At 26.7% G+C, this 19,695-nt stretch overlaps 1 protein-coding gene across 2 annotated transcripts; it reads right to left on the minus strand.

Annotated features, from left to right (window-relative positions):
* Nucleotides 1-6,536: 6,536 nt before the first annotated feature.
* LOC129969483 (uncharacterized) lies at nt 6,537-16,584 on the minus strand. 2 transcript variants are annotated; one of them, XM_056084076.1, is made up of 7 exons: nt 16,488-16,584; nt 14,728-14,842; nt 12,860-12,936; nt 12,655-12,746; nt 9,770-9,869; nt 9,573-9,648; nt 6,537-6,946 (listed from the first exon to the last, which is right to left on the minus strand). In XM_056084076.1, the coding sequence occupies exons 1-7, from the start codon at nt 16,554-16,556 to the stop codon at nt 6,726-6,728; spliced, it is 750 nt and encodes a 249-aa protein (XP_055940051.1). In that variant the 5' UTR covers nt 16,557-16,584; the 3' UTR covers nt 6,537-6,725. The 2 variants fall into 2 exon arrangements, with proteins under 2 accessions (XP_055940051.1, XP_055940052.1); XM_056084077.1 differs by having other exon boundaries at nt 16,432-16,581.
* Between the last annotated feature and the right edge of the window lie 3,111 nt (nt 16,585-19,695).

Below are 19,695 nucleotides of genomic sequence, written 5' to 3' on the forward strand. Positions count from 1 at the left end.
TAAATTATCCAATTCAGAGAGACAAACATAAAGCCGAAATTGTGTTTCCGAATTCAGGGCAGTATGGAAAGCAATTTTTCTTTCACCATTTCAATACTTTCTCTTAATTTCATCTCTTAAACGAGGAAGGAATATATGGATAGCTTTTGCATTTCTAAAACAAACGGCTATTTGACATTAACTGTGAATCAACTCATTGATAATTTAAGAATGTTTCTGAACAGCATCTCACTGAAGATACGAATCTGTTGGCTAAAAATGCAAAATTGCACTCCAGAGATTATACTCAAAATCGGAATTTCCGAAAGAAGCATTAAAAATTTGTTTTGGTAATGTGCAATTCTATATATTATACGTATATAAGATCGAATGATTTTTACCGTTTGTAGAAAATTTCGGTTATACATTTTGATCATAATCTAATTTCGATATGACTTGCTTATTAAAGAACAGTTTAAATATTAACCCAAGTGTGGAGAGTATTTTGGTACGCAATTTTTTTGCAGTTCATTTTTTTGAGTTTTTGTCTTAAATTGTTTAATTTATCCCGACTGCTTAATAAGATTCTTTTTCTGAATGTCAGATTTGAAAAATGACATGCTGAGGTTTGTGGATACCTGGATAATGCAATTTTAAATATTAACTCTAACAGCAGGTATCATTTAACTTGAAAAGTAGAATGAAAATTCATTTGAAACTTTTCCTTGTGCTGTGTGGATGTGCATTTGAAGTTTTCAAATTTAGGAAAGCCAGTAAAATCCGGAAAAAGAAAATAGCATGCTGTGAATACTAGAGTTTAGCATAATAGACTTTCTGCATGAATAACCATCGATTGCATTATTTTAATTCGACTTAAGAATAGTTATAAAAAAAACTTCAGGAACTATTGCCAGAATTGTGACATTTTGTGATCGTTGTGGAGAGATCTTTATATAAACTATTTAATTGGTTCTTAAATCCTTAATGGAGTGATTCTTAAATATTTCTCCATCCACCTAAACTGATTTTTATTTCACAGAAAGCGCATATCAACGCTTTGTTTAAAATAAGATAAATCTTCAGTTAAACTTTTATGGTGTTGTAGATCCTAATTTCTCGAATTCTAATCAAAGTACTTCAATTTTGTTTCGGACGAAATTATTAATTTTAACACTGGCGCACTAAAAGAATTTAACGCCATAAGTGCTGTTGGTCCTTAAATTATGGGATAATTCAAGCTCATTGTTGCATGTTTTCCCCTCAATGACTCCCCCCCCCTTGGAACACAGCCTTGATTCTTTATACAACTGGTGACAATTAAGTTGGTTTAAAATGGTATATTCTCCTATCGCCTCACCTTGATTATGGTACAATTCTTACCAGGAGCTAGCAACATTGCATGGCAAAGTCAATGCATTTCGATCACTCATCGTAAAAATTCTGCATTGTATCTGTTTGAGAATATTGTATATCGGTGCATTTAAAGAGTAATAACGATGTTTGACAGCAATATTTGAAAATATTGTTTTATAAATGTCAAAATATTTTATTTTGCTTTTTCCTGCTACCTTATCTTTTAAATGTTCATTGTAAAGCGTTATATCAATTGAATTTTTGTCTTTTTTTATAAAGTGACTTAAATCATTTCGTGTTTACATCGTATAACTTGTATTATGTACTTATTTTAGTAGCATTTTGTAAAGTTGTATATATTTTTTATAATTGTTCGAATAAAATGTATTCTTTTTGTAATTATTGGTTTTAATTCACTTGTTTTGCTTTGCAAGTTTCTGTAGTAAATAGTTAATAAACAACCTTTATAGAGTAAGATGCATTATATTCCATTTAACTAAAATATTTAATCTCATTTCTAATGGGCACATTATATCAAATTGGCAACTTAAGCCTTTGTTAATTGCCGACTTTCGAGTAATAAAATATTTTCTTCGCACTTGATTGCTTCTTATTCATGATTGCCATTTATTGATACAGAAACTTCTTGTTCTGAAAGCTAAAATTTAGTTCCACAGTAATGAAAAATTTTAAAATTTGAATTTATTAAAGGATGTGGTAATAGCGTGATTAAATAAAACACTTGGAATCCTTTTCAGGTTCGTTAAAGAGTGTTACATGTATAGATGTGATGTTTTTGTCATAAACAAAACTAATCGTCGCATTTTTCCGGTTATCGCTTACTATTTCTAGATGGTGATTTTTGTGTGCATGTAGAATTTGTACATGTAAGTTTTTATTGGTAATTATTGGTAATTGCAACCTCTTTTTTATATTTCCGGTAATCATACCGTAGAAATCAGCATTTAATTCAAACTTCGTAGATATCCTAGTCTTTAATATCAAAATATCGGAAATCACAAGTGAATTGGTCTCAAATTACCCTAATAATTTGAGCCCAATTCACTTGTTTGACTAACAAATGAATTTAATATCCAGTTGAAGTTTTAAAACATAGTCTGTTTCATTCGTTCTTGCAAGTTTGATTTTAAATACATCTTTAGCTATGTTGCACTAAGCCTTTTCAAAACTCCCTAAAAATCTGATAAATTGTCCGAATAATATCAAGAATGATGAAATCTACTTTTTAAAATAGTCTTGAACTGTATGAAATCAGTGCTGGTACGTGAATGAGTTATTTATTTTCCGGTTTCTTTAGATTTAACTTGTATGATATAAATATTAAAACCAATATGCAACAGATTATAAATTGGATACAATTATGAAATGAGAAGCAGTTCCATTATTGCATAAACATTTTGAGGAATAGCAGTTTTTGCAAAAATTCTTTTTAGCTTGTGTTCTATTGAATTTCTAATTCATAACTTTTACATTTTTGCGATATCTCAAAATCGGTATAAAATTTCCGCATTTGTTTCTAATAGAAATTCTTTTAAAAAATCTGTTTAGTTTTGAAATGAGACTGGAATCTGTATATATTTAAGGCAACATGTTTACAAGAAAGATTGCAACTTTAATCAAATGGAATCGCATTGATTCTTGTGCCTTTACTTCATAAACATTAATGAAGATATGATTATTTTAATTGAAGGGGTTCTTAAAAAACATTTTGATGTTGCACGATATTTTTCTCATGGATCGATTTAATAGCTTCGAAATGAAATTTCTAATGAACAAACTTCTATAAAATGTATTTTTAAAAAGAAAATATATTTTAGTGGGAAATAAAGTCGTATTAAAATTAAGTGTCTTATTGTCTTGTAAATTGCATTTAGCTCACAACCCTCCCCCCCTTTAGAAGTTGATTGTAAAATTGCGTCAGAAAAGTGCAATTTTACGATTAACTTCTATATTTTCTTTTTAGATTAGTGCCAACTGAAAGCCTTCAATGCCTTTTTTATAGCAAGACTGAATCCTCCATCCAATTAATTCATTTTTCGATAATAAAGAATAAATCATTAGAAGCAGTGGGACGATTTTCGGAGCATTTTTTGGAATGTCGGTTTGAGGATCAAATTTAAGTTTTCTTTTACCAAATTCTTATAATTGAACTCATTAAAAATAAATGACTATTATTCCTCATAAATTCTTCTAAGCCCGGCAGTGTAAAAGTTGAGTTTCAAACTCTTTTATACAATGAGTTCTTACTTTGTTCATTACGAACTAAACTTTTCTAGAAAGTCTAATTCCCTCATCGTAACCGACTTAAAATGTTTGATAATTTTTTTTTTTAACTTCGTAAATATTGGATAGTTTGCTTTTATTCGATAATCTTTTAAAATAGGAGTATTCAGGAAAATAAGCTACAAATAATTCGAAACAAATACAAACTAGAAATAATTGTATTTTCAGCAGTTAGCTCACAATGACAAGGAACTTGTAAAACAAATTCTTAAAACGTGGTTTTATTTCTAATACATTTTCACACTTTTTAATATTACGAAATATATATATATTAGAAATTCTTATATATTCCCTTTAACAATTTCTTTCATATAGTTTTAATTATCTTGCCATCCAACTAGTATGATGAAATTAATGACTATCCTATTTTTTAGCCTCAATAAATAGAATTAAGAAGACTGATTGCTGGAAATAAATTATCCACCTTTGTATAAGTTATCACAGCTTGGATTTCTACAAACGGAAGAAATAAAAGCATTTCCTTGGAATTACAAAGATGGATATAAACTAAACTGTTTTTGTATTTTAAATATTTGCTTTCTAAAACTAATTATTTTTAAGACGTACAATAAACTTTCCCATTATTGAAGCAAAGTCAATAGTTAAATCGAGTTAAATTAATAAATAATTATCAATAAAGTTTCCTATTATTGAAAAGTAACTTCTGTGCATTCAAATTCTTCTGAAATTAATAAAAAAAAAAAGCTAACTTTGTGGCCGAAAACATGATATAAATATAACGAGTCGGAAGAGGCGGTTTAGAAGGGGAATCTTACGACGCTCATGATAATCTTGCGCTTTGTTATCTGCTGAGGTTGAACTGTGTTATACTGCATAAATATTATGAGCTCTTGAAGAAAATATCTTCTCCAATTTACCAACAAACGGTACCATTTGTATGCAACAAAATTTTATTTCAATTCAACGATTAAGTGATCCAAAATAGTGCACCGTCACCTGCCATGCATAAGAGTACAAAATAAAATACTAGTATCAAGGAAAAAAAGTGAAATCGTTTAGAAATACGGAAGAACTCAAACAAAAGGAATACAGCATTTTCATTTGCAATTTTAATTGGTTCTATAATGTAATAAAATCTGTATTTTATTTAAAGAAGTATATTTTTTAATGGAAGAATTTTATAATAGAGTATATTTAAAATATTATTTCAATACATTCTAATTAATTGCACCAACATGCGCGACATTTTCAGTGATTAAACAATCTTTGTACATTTTTTTTATGTTGCAAGACCCCTTAACTTTTTTAGCAGTTTTAAAGTTGAGATTGCCTGTCTGATATAAAGCAATACTAAAGACAATGTAGATTATAATTAGTTTTTTGCTTAATGTATAGATGTGGAATGAAAGTTTAACTAATGTATATAAATCTTCGTTTAAGCAAATTTTCTTAAGAATTGCTTTAATTTCTAAATATTAACTATTTTTTTCAGAAAATTTGTATCATGCCTTTTTATACATTTTAAACAATTTTTCTTGAGTATTAAATTACAAAATTAAATCGAAACATTATTTTTCAAAGCATAATTATTTTAAATGCAAGTACAATTGTCATATAATTTCATTTTGAAAAATGAAATAATTCCAGGTGCAGGGTTGAAATTGCATCTTTTATACTTTCCTTAGTTAAAAAAATCTTTTATAGGGTCACCAGTTGGAAATAATACTTGTTTAGCACTATAAGATATTCTCACTTGCGATTAGAATTCTTGATTAGTTGATTCAGATGCTAAGTAATAGTATCGTAGTATTTCTTCTATTATTTTGATGCATTTACGATTTGCATAATCAATGTTGTGAAGAAGCATGGAGATGGACGACTAACTCGAATATCTTTTATCAGAGGGAATTGCATTTTAAAATTAAACATCAAAATGTCAGGATTATAAAAAGTAAAGAAGCATCCTGATTTCTTAAATAAACTACATTTAAGAGTTCCTTATAAAAGGTAGGTGACAATAAAAAGCAAGGGGTTGCAACTGCCTCTTTTCGATAACTGCTTGGTCCTTCCTCCATTGGCAAGAATCTTCATTATTTTGGAAGGAAAAGCTAAATATCAAAGATAGTGATAATTTAAATACAATCTTAGTTATTACACGGCGAACTGTTTGAAATAAATAATTCTCTGACTTGGACGATCTAGTGAACAACTATTAAATTTGTAAAATGTCGGACATTTCGCTCTTTCGTCCATCTGTAGTTTGTATATAATGATAAGGTGGATCAGATGCTGCATTTTGCCGATTAGTCAGTCGACTGAGAAATCAATACCACGGTTGAATTGAATTGTAACATTAATTAATGTTAATTGAATTAGCATGAATAATACTTGTTTTCCCATATTCAAATTTTGCTGACACTTAAGGAAAAAATAGTGATATTTTATTTACTCAATCATTTCTTATTGCATCAATAAATTCTCATAAGTTATTATATTTTATTTCTTAATATTTTCTTGTCAAGTGAATAATTAAAGTTAATTTAGTGTAAACAGGGGCAGGTGTTATCACCACTCTTTTGTAATGTATGCTTGCAAAGAAACATTGCTCTTTTGTCGAATGATATAAATTCAACATAAACCAATGGTGTAAGTAATGTAAATGGAAATTAGTTTTACTTAATTATAAAATATCGTATTTTTAAGATGTAATTTATTATATTACAATTATTTTACTAAGAAAATATTACCAATTGCAATTTAATGCAAAAATTAAGTATTTATATGATATGGTATGCTATTATACACAATTAAAGAATTTATATAAATACACATATGTATGGAATAAAAGAAAAATCAGAAATAATTTTTAGTTCTAATTTTGAATCAGTTAATCAGAAATATTTCAGATAAATTTTATTGTAGTTTAGACAAAACTACCAATTATACTGATTACAGTTCAATTTCCATAGCAAAAAAGGATTATACAAGAAATCATAATAAGTGAATATAATCATCATGAAGTCTTATACTCCTACAAAATATAATTCCTGTTATTTAGATATCTTATTAAAAAATTGGAATCAGTTTTTAAAATGGGGGAAAAAATCTATTTCAGCATTTATGCACCTTTAACAAAAATACATTTGTTTCAACTGCTCCATAGTGTCTTCTGGACAAGTTACAGTGTGACCTATGACAGCTTCATGATTGAACAGTTCATAGTCATTTCCTCCATGAAATGTTTTATCTCCAAAAAAATGAATGTTTGTGTAGACTTCTTTATCTATATGTTTCAAACAAAATGTCTTATCCCAACCAATAGGAAAACAGTCAAAACTTATTTGTCCACCTATAAAAGAATTAAAAAAAAAAAAAAATTCACATTTTTATTTACATCAAATTAACAGATGGAATTCATTGGTATTAATCATAAAATCAATGCTATTGAAAATAAAAATACATAGAAACATAAGAATAAAAACAAAATGCAGCATTTTTTGTATGTACTGATAATACAAAAGAAGTGGTCTGGTGGCAATTGCAGATAATAATATATTTGTCATCTAGAGATTTGTGAAAAAATGAAAGATTTGGATATGATTAATTGAAATGATTATAAAGCATTTTTATAATTTATACAGGCATTTGAGAAAAGGACTTGATAAAACTAAAGCACTAAAGAGGAGTTCACAGCAATTGCAACTAGGTAAGTGCGTGATAAGCCAAGTATATTCCAAAAGTGTGCAATAGTAAAACACTGAATTTTATGTGTGCTGGAGGCTGTTATGTGCCATTGAGGATTGCAGTTCGTACACATTAAATTTATTGTTGCATTATATGTGCCACTACTCAATATCATCCATTTCATCATCATACATTCTCTTTCAGATCATATTTTATAATGAATATTGTTCTTTCTCCTGTGTAATATCATCACTATTTTTTTAAAATCTGCTCCAACTTAAAAAAAAATACCTTGTGCATTATGGCATCCAAATTCAAAAATTGCATAAACAAATTCCATAAAAAATACATAGCAAAAAACAAAAACAAAAGAGGGAGAATAATAATAACAGCAACAGTATTACAGTAGATCCAATTTCTGATGATATATTCTTATCTTTTATCTTAGCATTTGCTAAGCAGTAAAAAGATGGGAAAAAAAAAAGAACTTTAAATTAAATAAATAGTTCATTGTGTTTTACTATTGCAGGCAAAGTTGATTCTTCTTCTTCACTTATAACAAAATTTATGATTTTGAATGTTTAATTTTAGCTGCTCCTCATTTCATTGTATAATGAAACTAGATTAAAAATAGAAATCTTGAATTCAATTACTGTTGATGTAGCTTCTTACAAGCAATGATTTAGAAATTGTATAGATTTTTTCTCTCTAATTTTCTAAAATATTCTTCGTTATGAATAATTTGAAATTCAGTAACAATATTCAATAATGTGCCCTGTTAATAAAGCAGTGATAATTTTTTCCCCAGCATTACTGAAAATGAGAAACATTATGTTTTCTATACTCACAATTTTTTATATGTTTCCTGATTTCCTGAAAGTGTGAAGTAAGTACAAGTTTTAGAAACAATTCTGTATTAAATAGAAAAAATTGCAGAATCTTCTAAGATTATTTTCGTCTACACTTTCAGCAAAATTACAATTTGTAATTATAATTACATTATGTAATTTCAGAGAGGAATTCTTATAATGTAAAAGAGTTTGGAAAGAAAGTTGTAAACCTACATTAAAGTTGAGAAATACTCATTTTAATGCATAATTTTACTTAATATTAAAATATTGGAAGAATAAATAATACTGGATGAATCAACACATCTGCATTAACAACAACTAAAAAAAAATTTTTTTCCTTCTAATTTATAGCAAATATAATCTATATTTTGTTAATAAAAATAATAAATACAAATAAATAAAAAAAATTGTTTCATATTAATATATTAGTCTTTTTATTTTTAAATGCTCCCATTTTATTGAAATAAGAAATATAATAATAATAAGAAGAAAAAAGAGTTCCAGTTTAATTCTGAAAAGAAATTTAAACTTCACTAAGCTTACATAAATTATTAAAATAACCGATTATTTACTCATGTTGATATAAATTTCTGATGTATTGAGAACCTTCATATCTCTCATCAAATTTTCAAATACCATTTATTTAATATATATATATATATATATATATATATATATATATATATATATATATATATATATATATATATATATAATCACTTGCAGTCACTGTGGTTAATCAGTTATTATTATTAATAATAGATTAATCACATTGATTGTAATTTATACATATATTCTCTGTAAGCTGAAAAAAAAGAACCCAAAATAATTTTCATATATGTAATGAAATATGATTAAAGTAAAAAATACATTTTTATGAGTATGAATAAATTGATCATACCTTTAAAATGTTTGGTCGTTTAATATATATATGTATATTTTATTTTGAGTATTTATGTAGTTGCAAAGTCATATTAATAGCCTTCTTTGTAAAACAAACTGAAGGAGATATAAATTAAGCAGATGCTGTATAAAAAATTTGTTTATGAAATAGAACATAGGTACATTTCATACTGATATAGGAAATTTTTTTCTAGTCAGCTTCAAACTCGGAACAGTTTTGCATAAAAAAGAAATTTTACTGATATTTCTATTATTATATCCGTTTCACAAATAATTAAAAAAAGCAATAAAATGTCACAACTAAACATAGTTAGTTAATAATAAATTATTTAAATAATAACTAAAAATCTATTTATAGATTAACAAAACTTGAAAATGGGTCTAAAAATGTAAAAGTTATGTAAATATTGAAATTAGAGCATCAAAAGAAAATAAATACATAAAAAGTTGAAAAAATATCACATTTTGGGAATGGAGATTGCAATTTTTTTTTTTTTTTTTTTTTTATGAAATCTGTAATTATTGTCAAAGTATTACCTATAGTGTAAGTCAAACCCAGACTAGGAAATTTCTTTTGTAGAGCCTCAATAAATTGTTCTCGAATTTTGTGAACCTACAAATAAATGAAAATAAACATTCATATAAACACTTGTATTGCTACTGATTTTATTATACTTATTTTTATTAATAATTTAATTATATTTAAAGTTTTCTCCATTAATAAAAAAAATTACTTTATCATAAGCAACAAATTCCTCTCGCTCACTTTGAGTGCAAGTTCTCCCAACAGGACATATATTAATAAGTCCTGCCCGAAATTCAATGAAGCTGCCCCTACAGAAAAAAAAATTATTTAAATAGCAGACTTACATATTTCACACTGTTCGTATATATACTACATTACATAACTTGCAATCACTAAAGTCAGAAATACCTAAATTTGGCAATATACAGAATGTAATAATAGCTGAGTGAATTGTAGGTCATTAATATTTAATGCATTTCAATATATATGGTAACTATATAAAAACCTCCTTGTAATAAAATGTATACATAACTTTATGCATATATGTGAGTTCAGTATAATTTTAATGCATAGTTCAATAATAATTTAATGATAAATAATTATTATTGAGCTATACATAAAATATAACAAATTATTATTAACATATTAAATGCATAACTTTAAACTTAGTCATAGATATATATTGTGCAGTATATTGATTCCTGGTGTATATATTGATTATTTAAGTTGTTAACATGAGTTGTAACTATTTACTGAACACTTCCTACCTAAAAAAATGCTTCTGATCTGAAATTGTCTTCATTTGATTATAAATAATAAAATTTAGAAATACAAAATAATAATGAACATAAAATGAAAAACAATAAATAAATGCAGGAATAGTATTTAAATAATGATAATAAGTTTTAAATAATGAAAAAATACTATTTAAATAATGAAAGATACTATTTAAATTATAAATTTTAACTAATCAAGAACAAAATATATAAAAAATTTTTATTTATATGTGACATGTGATACTTCTTTTATATTAATTTTTGTAAACTATACAAATACTATTTTTTTTAAATTACAAGTAAACTTTTTTAAAAATTGCAATAAATATTTAATGTATTTAGTTAGATATGAAAATTATATCAAGATTCATTCATTTAACTTTATTTAGAAAATATTTAAATATATAGTTTTTTTTTTTTTTTTTTTTTTTTTTTGCACAGAGGAATTTAAAATAATGATTTTTTTTTCTCCTAATAAATATTTTTAACAATAATATTACATTATTCTCTGCAACTGATGGTTGAAATATTTAATGCAGTTGAATAAACTCCTATGCACACATAACAAAACAGTAATTAAATTAAAAAATTGAAAAAATATAATTAATAAGTATGGATTTGAAACAGTTCCCATGAAGGGGAGGGGGGGACAATTTTATTATGAAGGTTAATAATATACCATTAATCAATATCTGGTTTTTAACAAGTATTTCTTAAATGAGGTTAATGGAATTTTACTATTTCTAGTATATTTAGGATATTGGAATATATGCACATGGGTACCAAGCACAAACTTCCATTTTAATCTATATAAATAAAGATTGTTAATGGAATCAATTTATGAATGACAAATACAACTGAATATGCAATCTAATTAGCTATATGTTATCTTACTGTGAGCTGTGATATTGTGTGCTTTTCCCTTCAGCAAAATGCACAAAGGTTTACTAAATCTAACTGATATTGTGTATTAGTTATAAAATCATGCAAGCAGAGATTGATTCTGCAAAAACATTTAGTATTAACACAGAATTCATGATGCTGTTTTATTTGCTATACCTGCAATGGACTTTGTTTGTTCTAATACCAGGGAAAACTTGCTGAAGAAACAATCAGGTAGTGACTTTTATTACATATTCTTCACCTGGATTAATAATAGGGTCAAATTTAATATAAGGTACATCTAAATTAAAAAAAAGAGCCTAATAAATGATAAAAAGTAAAGTTATTTTTGACCGAAGATAATTTATAATATTTTATCACAATTATTGAATATAAATATTCAATCAAAATTTTTCTACAAATATTTCATCTCACTGAGGAAAAGCAACCAAAATACTCAATATTGAATATTAATATTCAATCAAAACATTTCTACAAATAAATCATGTCATTGAAAGAAAACATGATCTGGAAGAAATGGAATTTTTGTAAATATCTGCCTGTTTTCAAAAGTATGTTATTATTAATAAATCGATAAGCAATTGGCACATTATTCACATTATGAAAATATATATGTTTCACTAGTAGAGAATTATATCATTTATTTGCTTCACTATACATCACTTAAAGAATAGTGGAAATTTTTCCAGAGTAGCCTTTACCAAACTGTTTCATGATAATATGAAAAACATTTAACAAGTTCAATGGTGGGATAATTCATTTACAGAATTATTTCAGATAACTTTACAAATTCTAAGACTAGATGAATACTCATCTCATTAATTTAAATTTGAAAATATATATCATCAGAACATGTTTTATATAAGAGTAAGTATATAGATAACAAGTTGTTGTATAAATTAGTAGATCTGCAGTTCTTCTTGAAAACAATAATGGCTAGTATGATTAGTTAATAGTCCTTTTTATCATTGATGGCACTTCTTTGTGATATTCAGTGTAAAAGATACTTACAATATGGTAAAAGATATTTACAATATAACAATTGTGTGGTTTATGTTCTCATGTTATTATCTGCAATAATCTAGTTACTCAGCATACTTAGGCATGGTTTCGGATTTCATTATTATGATTGATTTTAGCCTGCACAGATATTAGAGGAAAAGAAAGAAGTGAAAAGACTAAAAAGTTGCACATCTTTTTTTTATTTGAAATTAATTGAACTATATTAACAAAAAATTGATTGTATTTTATGATACAGAGTCAGATTTGATAAAAATGTACAATCTAATTATGTAAACTGAATTGTTAATTACTAAAAATATTACTATTATTCAGTGCAATCAGAAATAAGTTAAGAAACAAAGTCAAAATGAATCATTCTTTTCTCAAATTGATAAATAAAAAAACAACAAACCGTTTTGCTGGTAGATGTAATTTTGACATATATTCCAAGCAAAAGTTAATGAAAGTTTGCAACTTTTCTTCTCCAATATGCTCAAGAATACTCTAAAATTAAAGAAAAAAAAAATCTTCATCTTGGAAGATGTCATAGCAACAGAAATTAATCTAAATTGTTCTACACAATTTCTAACTTGTATTACTTTTCACTGTATCAATACCTCTTTTCCTATAAGTTTTCCATCTTTGTATGCAACAAGTCCATTTTGAGCAAAAATATAATCATAAGATTCTACAACTGAAAAGTAAAAAGAACAAAAGACAAATAATTTTGGATTAATTTACTGCTGTAGTCCTAAAATTGAATAGTGAATAAATAATGGCAGCAGCTTAGTAAATTCAAGACAAACAGATTTCCTTAAGATAATGATTAAATTATATCAAATATATCTGCATTAACTCATAAAATTCTATACTTAACTCATATAATATGAATTTACATAATTTATTCATCATATTCTTTATATAGCCTCATAATTTTAATCATGCATTTTTAGAAGACATAACAAAAATGGTAACCAATATCAAATCAGAATTGGACTTAAAATATTATAATAATAAGTCCATATCCTCTCTCTTTTCAAAAACATTACTAGTAGTTTATACAATATATCTAAACATTTTTAAAATAAATCTTTGGTAAAATTTCAGCTTACATGTAAGAAAATTATCAGTAAGATGATAAGATAAGATAAGTAAGTTGTAAGATACCAGTTAAAATGAAGATTTTGGTTTAAAAAATAAAAATAAATAAATAAAAGACACTGAAAAATGCATTCTTATTTTTTAAGCTACTAAAAAATTTAGATCAGTTTTTTGGCCAACAATCCAAAGCCCTTCTTTCTTTATAAAAAAAGTTGGCAACTTTCTATCCTAAAAAAAAAAAAAAAAAAAACTTATTATAGTTATTTATTTTATTACAAATTGCAAGTGTGGGTCTTCAGTGAAAATACACACTTTTGAGACAGTATATAATATTTCTTCATTAACAATCTATCCTGATATCATATATGTGATAATATAATAAGCAAGAAGAGTAAAATGATATACAGAGTAATAAGAGATTATTGCAAATTAGATAAAAAAGAAGATAATTTAATGAGATACTGGTGTAAAACTTACAATTCCCAAAATGCAAAAGAATCTGCATAAATAAGTACAGTGTAATCTCAGTTCTATAAAATATGCCATATTAATTTAAACAAATTGAGTCATTCTGCTTAAATTTATTCATTGGCCTACTTTTAGTTTGTTGAATTATAGCATGCATAGTTAATTCTTACCTAAAAAGATATTTATTTAACTTTGCAAATGTAATTTTATAATTGATTTAATTTTCTTAGTAACATGTTTACAAATTGATACATTTTTTTTTATTATTATCTTAACTTATTTTGAAGTATGAAATATATAAGATTTAAAATGCATCTTGATATTTTTACCTAAACAAAATTTCATTTCTTTCAAGAAATAAGAATGACAGTGATATGACAAATTTAATAATATTAATGAATGTTGACATTTAATTAGTCATCTTGTTTATCTATATATTCACAAAATTAATTTAATACAAATATATGATTGGAAACTATTTTTATTGCAAATCTATGACTGCTTATACAGTTTAACAAAATAATGGTTCTTCAAAAATTTATAATATAATTTTAAATCTGTAAATATCATGAATGACATTCTAATTATTTAATGAGATTGCTGAAAGACAAGGAATAGAAGTTCTGAAATACATTTAAAAATTATAATATTTCCATAGGAAACATTTAAAAAATGTAGAAATATGTTTAATTTAGTAAATACAAATTTAAATTTACCACAGAGTAAGTTTTACTATAAACTATACTATTTGTTAAATATTTCAAATAATTGCATTCTTTGTTCGAATCCTAGGAAAGTGTTATATAAAGATGAATTATTTGGAAAATATATATTTTTCTGATGATAATATATTATATATATATATTTACTCAAGATTTTTTTAAAATGTTGATATAGATATTATAAAAGAACTGACGTTTTGGATCTCCCATTTGTTCTTGAATTTGATTTAGATCTGATCCTCCAACCAAACCAATCGCTACTTTTTTATGTAGTTCTGACAAGGATAATTTTGTCTGCACCTTGATTGGCTATTAAAAAATGGTAAAATGATTTATAAATTTCTGAACAATTCTTGTATAATTAAAGATTCACATAGATTATAAAGACTTACAACAACAACAAAAAATTTCTCAGACAACTACAGTGACTCAAATAATTGAGAGTACACTTTACTTTTACTTGATAAATCCAACTTTCAATATAAATAACACATTACTGGGAAGTGCAAACATGTTTTTATTTTTACACATAACAAATGGTTTAATTTAGAATAAAAATAAAGAAAAATCAACAAAAAAACTTCTAAATTGAAAAGTTTCAGAAGCATTTTGAATAAACATACACAGAATTTTGCCTCAAAAAATTGAGAATACACCAATGAAATTCTTGTAATATCTCAAATAGAAAGAACGTGTCAGTATTTAGTTGCATGTCTTTTGGCTTTTATAATAGCCTCTAAGCGTTGTGGTACAGATTCGACCAATCTTTGGTGGTATCTGAAGATATTTTACCCCATTCTTCTTGCACCACTTGTTTTAATTTTTTTGTTGTTTTGTTTTTAATTTTGTGTTTTTGAACCACTTTTTCGAGTTTGGCCCATGATTATTTAATGGCATTGATGTTGGGGTACTGTGGTGGTATGTGTAACTGCTGTTTACAATGAAAAAGACACCAGATTTTGACGTTATGTGCATTCTGCAATGGGATTAAAGATTTGAGTTTAGATGGAAATTACATTTTCCAGTAGGTCAACGACCCCAAACAGAATGCACGTAATGTCAAAATCTGGTGTATTTTTCATTTTAAACAACAGTTACACATACCATCATAGTACCCTGACATCAATGCCATTGAATATTCGTCGGTCACACTCAAAAAAGTGGTTCACAAACACAAAATTAGAAACAAAACAACCAAAAAATTAAAACAAGTGGTGCAAGAAGAATGGGGTAAAATATCTTCAGATACCACCAAAAATTAGTCGAATCTGTACCACAACGTTTAGAGGCCATTATAAAAGCCAAAAGACATGCAACTAAATACTCACACGTTCTTTCAATGCGAGATATTACAAGAATTTCATTGGTGTATTCTCAATTTTTTGAGGCCAAAATTCTGCATATAAAATAAGTAAATAAAATATAATAAAGAATAAAATAAAATAAAAGGAAATAAAAAAAATCCGTCTAGGTTGCCGTCTAATAATAAATAAAATAAAAATAATAAATAAATAATTAAATCAAATAAATAAATGAATAATAAAATAATAAATAAAAATTTAAAAAAAATCCTTCTAAGTTGCCACATTGGCGACGTTATCGCCACTCGTTTGGCGAGAATTCAAAACGACGCCAAGAGGTGGGCTGTGCTAGGATCCACTCTAAAATGCTTCTAAAACTTTTTAATTTAGATGTTTTTCGAAGATTTTTCTTTATTTTTATTCTAACTTAAACCATTTGTTATGTGTAAAAATAAAAACATGTTTGCACTTCCCAGTAATGTGTTATTTATATTGAAAGTCGGATTTATCAAGTAAAAGTAATGTGTACTCTTAATTTTTTGAGCTACTGTACATATTTTCTAATTGTATTTGGATTTTTATTAAAAACAAAAGTACTTGGCGAGAAAGAGTCAAGGTTCCATCGACATCAAACAAACAAAGATCTTTTTTACCCATTTAAGTATGAAATTTTCCACATACAACCTTAAAATTTTTTTTTTATATTTAAATGCAATAAACATTCACCAAATTGTTTACTGGATTGAATTTGTTTACATTTTCTAAGGAAATATGATGTTGCCATTTTCAAACAATCAATACAGAATACTTCCATCTTTCACTAGTTATGAGTAACAACTCATGAAATTAGAATTTTGTTTGATTTTGTGTTAAAAAGTTACAACTTGGCGCCATTAACCCGATTTTCTTGTAGGACCATTTTTTGTATTTTAGGTAAATCAGAAATCCTTTTTTGTGGAACAATAGTTTTGGAAGATATGAACATCAGTTTTCATAGCCTGGTCATAGCAATGCAGCGGATTGAATTGCGCGATGAGCGAGGATAGAATCTGGGACCGTGTGGTTCGCAGTCCAGTAACATGACCACGATACAAAAGCAATTGCTCGTGCAGCGTAGCTGTTAACTGGCTTATAAGCTTTCATTACAGACTCTCCCTCCAGTGAGTCGGAGGTGAGACGAACAATATGACTGTTGATGTTTTAGCTGTTAAGTCTAATGCGCCTGTACCCATCTGAGTAGCGCCAAGCGTTATGGCGAGCGTGTGTGGGTGAGTGGTTGCTGATGCTGTTGCTGCGTCAAGTGACTCTGGACACTTTTGGGTTGCTGCGGCTTTTTTCGTGTTGCTGCGTCAAGTGAGTCTGACGACTTTTGGGTTGCTGTGGGTAGATGGCGCCACAACAGCTGCATGAAGGTTCAAGATTCACCGTCTGAGGTCATTAAATATGGCGGTTAGGGAGGAGCGAGGATTTGTGGTTCGCATTCCAGTAACATGACCACGTTACAAAAGCAATTGCTCGTGCAGCGCAGCTGTTAACTGACTTATAAGCTTTCACTACAGCGATTGTTCAGTCTATTTTCGCTTTGGATTCAACTTTTCCTGACGCCTATTACAACCACCTTGACTTTTTTTACATTTTCTTTCCTCAGATTGAATGAAGTTTTTAACGAAACAGCGGAGAAATTCTACTAACGTTGGCAGTTTCATTGATTATTTAAGCCAAATGCTGAATTCAGTGCAATTGAAAGAACCTTCAATGAAATAGTCTAACAAGGGGAGGGCACGGGTTGAAATCTGAGATAGGGATGAGATTTAGTATAATGATAGTATACATTTAGAATGTTCATTCATGAAAATATTAAAACGCAATGGCCAATCAATTTCGAGAAAATGGTCCTCAAAGTTTTGATGACGCTTATATACTGATAACTTGACACACGTCCCGATGATCCCGATGGCATGATTGTCGAGGTAACCGTCTCGTATGCGGAAGGTCAGGTTCGAACCTGGCTAGGATTTTTTTTCTTTTTTATTAACTTTTATCCAATCAAAAATTTATAAATATTCATAATTAATAAGTTTTTAATTTTTTTGATCCAAAATAAATATTTATTATTGAAATACATAATAATAAAATTAAAACTTTAAAAGAAAAAAATTATAAACACAGATGCATTTTTTAAACAAAATAAAATTATTTAAATTTAATTAACTATTGACAGATAGTTTTAATTAATATGCCACTTATTTTTATGTAAGGATAAATGTTTATTCTTTTAATACTTAAATTATAATTTAAGGTTTAAAGGAAAACTAATCAAAAACGTAACATTAAGGGCTACATATATTTTAATTTGCTTACATCATTTTCAAACAATTAATTTTCCAATTCTTAGATTTTAATAATAATAAATTATCAATTCCAACTCAACGAAGCTGTATTTATATCAAAAATTGAAGGGAGCAGCTGATATTTGTTAAATATGTAAGCAAACGTCCCCAACTTCAGTAATCAAAAGAAATAACAGAGAGCAGGTGTTAATTTATTGAATGCGTAGACAGATGGTTCAAAGCGTATACAAAATTCTTATTTAATCGAACATGATCAAGAAATAAATTCTTGCGAAGATAGTGTAACAATTCAACCAATTATACACCGTCAATTGTCATCACCAATTTTCAATAAGATGATAAGGTATGCATGGTACGCTGCCCAACTTTCTGATGAAAGAGAGATATTTTTAAATGCAAATGAAGTTTGTTTTTCCATAGATCTCTTAAAGAAACCTTGCTCTTATGGATAATTATCATTTATCAGTTGTGCAAGATATCGAAATATATTTTGCTTCCAATGTTTTTATTATAGTTACCATTCTGGTTCTTGTATATAATTGAAAGTAAATGTATATAGGATAATTTTTTAGAAATATTGAATAATTTTTTACGATATGAGTATTTATAATTAATAGTTGTTACCATTTATGTTATATTTATTACTATTTTTTTAAATATTAAATTGCAATTTAAGTATTTAAATAATAAGCATTTATTCTTGAAAAATAAGTAGCATATTAATAAAACTATCTGTAAATAGTTAATTAAATTTAAATAATTTATTTTGTTTAAAAAATGCATCTGCATTTATAATATTTTCTTTTAAAATTTTAATTTTATTATTATGTATTTCAATAATAAATATTTATTTTGGATGAAAAAAATTAAAAACTTATTAGTTAAGAATATTTGTAAATTTTTAATTGAATAAAAGTAATTAAAAAAAGAAAAAAAATCCTAGCCAGGTTCAAACCCTGATCTTCTGCATACGAGACGGTTACCTTGACAACCATCAAGTCAAGTTATCAGTATATAAGCGTTACCAAAAGTGTGAGGACCATTTTCTCGAAATTGACTGACCATTGCGTTTTAATATTTTTCATGAATGAACATTCTAAATGTATGCCATCATTATACTAAATCTCATCCCGATCTCAGTTTTCAACCCCGTGCCCTCCCCTTGTAAAACAGTTTTTTAAAAATTATTTTTAACTGTTGCTATTTAACAATAATTAATAAGAGTGACTCCAGTGCCACATATAGCGTTTTTTATATTTAGATTGCTAATGAAGCAATTACAATCTTATTTGCTGCTTCGTTTATTTTGAGTGTCAAACCAATTTCAGACTCGACATAATAAAGGTAGAAAACTAGGTAAGCAAAGAATCAAAATAAAATAGCTGCTATCGATTTTTGTCATAGATATTATACCATGCATCATTTATCCAATGCAAGTGAAAGTATTACGTTTTACTTTGCTTAACAATATTAGAATTTATCAGGGCAGAATGATCAATTACACGCCCTT

Source organism: Argiope bruennichi, chromosome 5 (assembly GCF_947563725.1).
Source record: "Argiope bruennichi chromosome 5, qqArgBrue1.1, whole genome shotgun sequence".
Lineage (NCBI taxonomy): Eukaryota > Metazoa > Arthropoda > Arachnida > Araneae > Araneidae > Argiope > Argiope bruennichi.

Coding starts and splice junctions, on each gene's coding strand:
- LOC129969483 (XM_056084076.1), bottom strand. CDS start 16,556: ATGTTTATTGCATTTAAATATAAAAAAAAAATTTTAAGGTTGTATGTG. Junction 9,870..12,654: donor TTACATCTACCAGCAAAACG/GTTTGTTGTTTT, acceptor TTTTTTCTGTAG/GGGCAGCTTCATTGAATTTC. Junction 6,947..9,572: donor GGGTTTGACTTACACTATAG/GTAATACTTTGA, acceptor ATTCTTTTATAG/GTGGACAAATAAGTTTTGAC.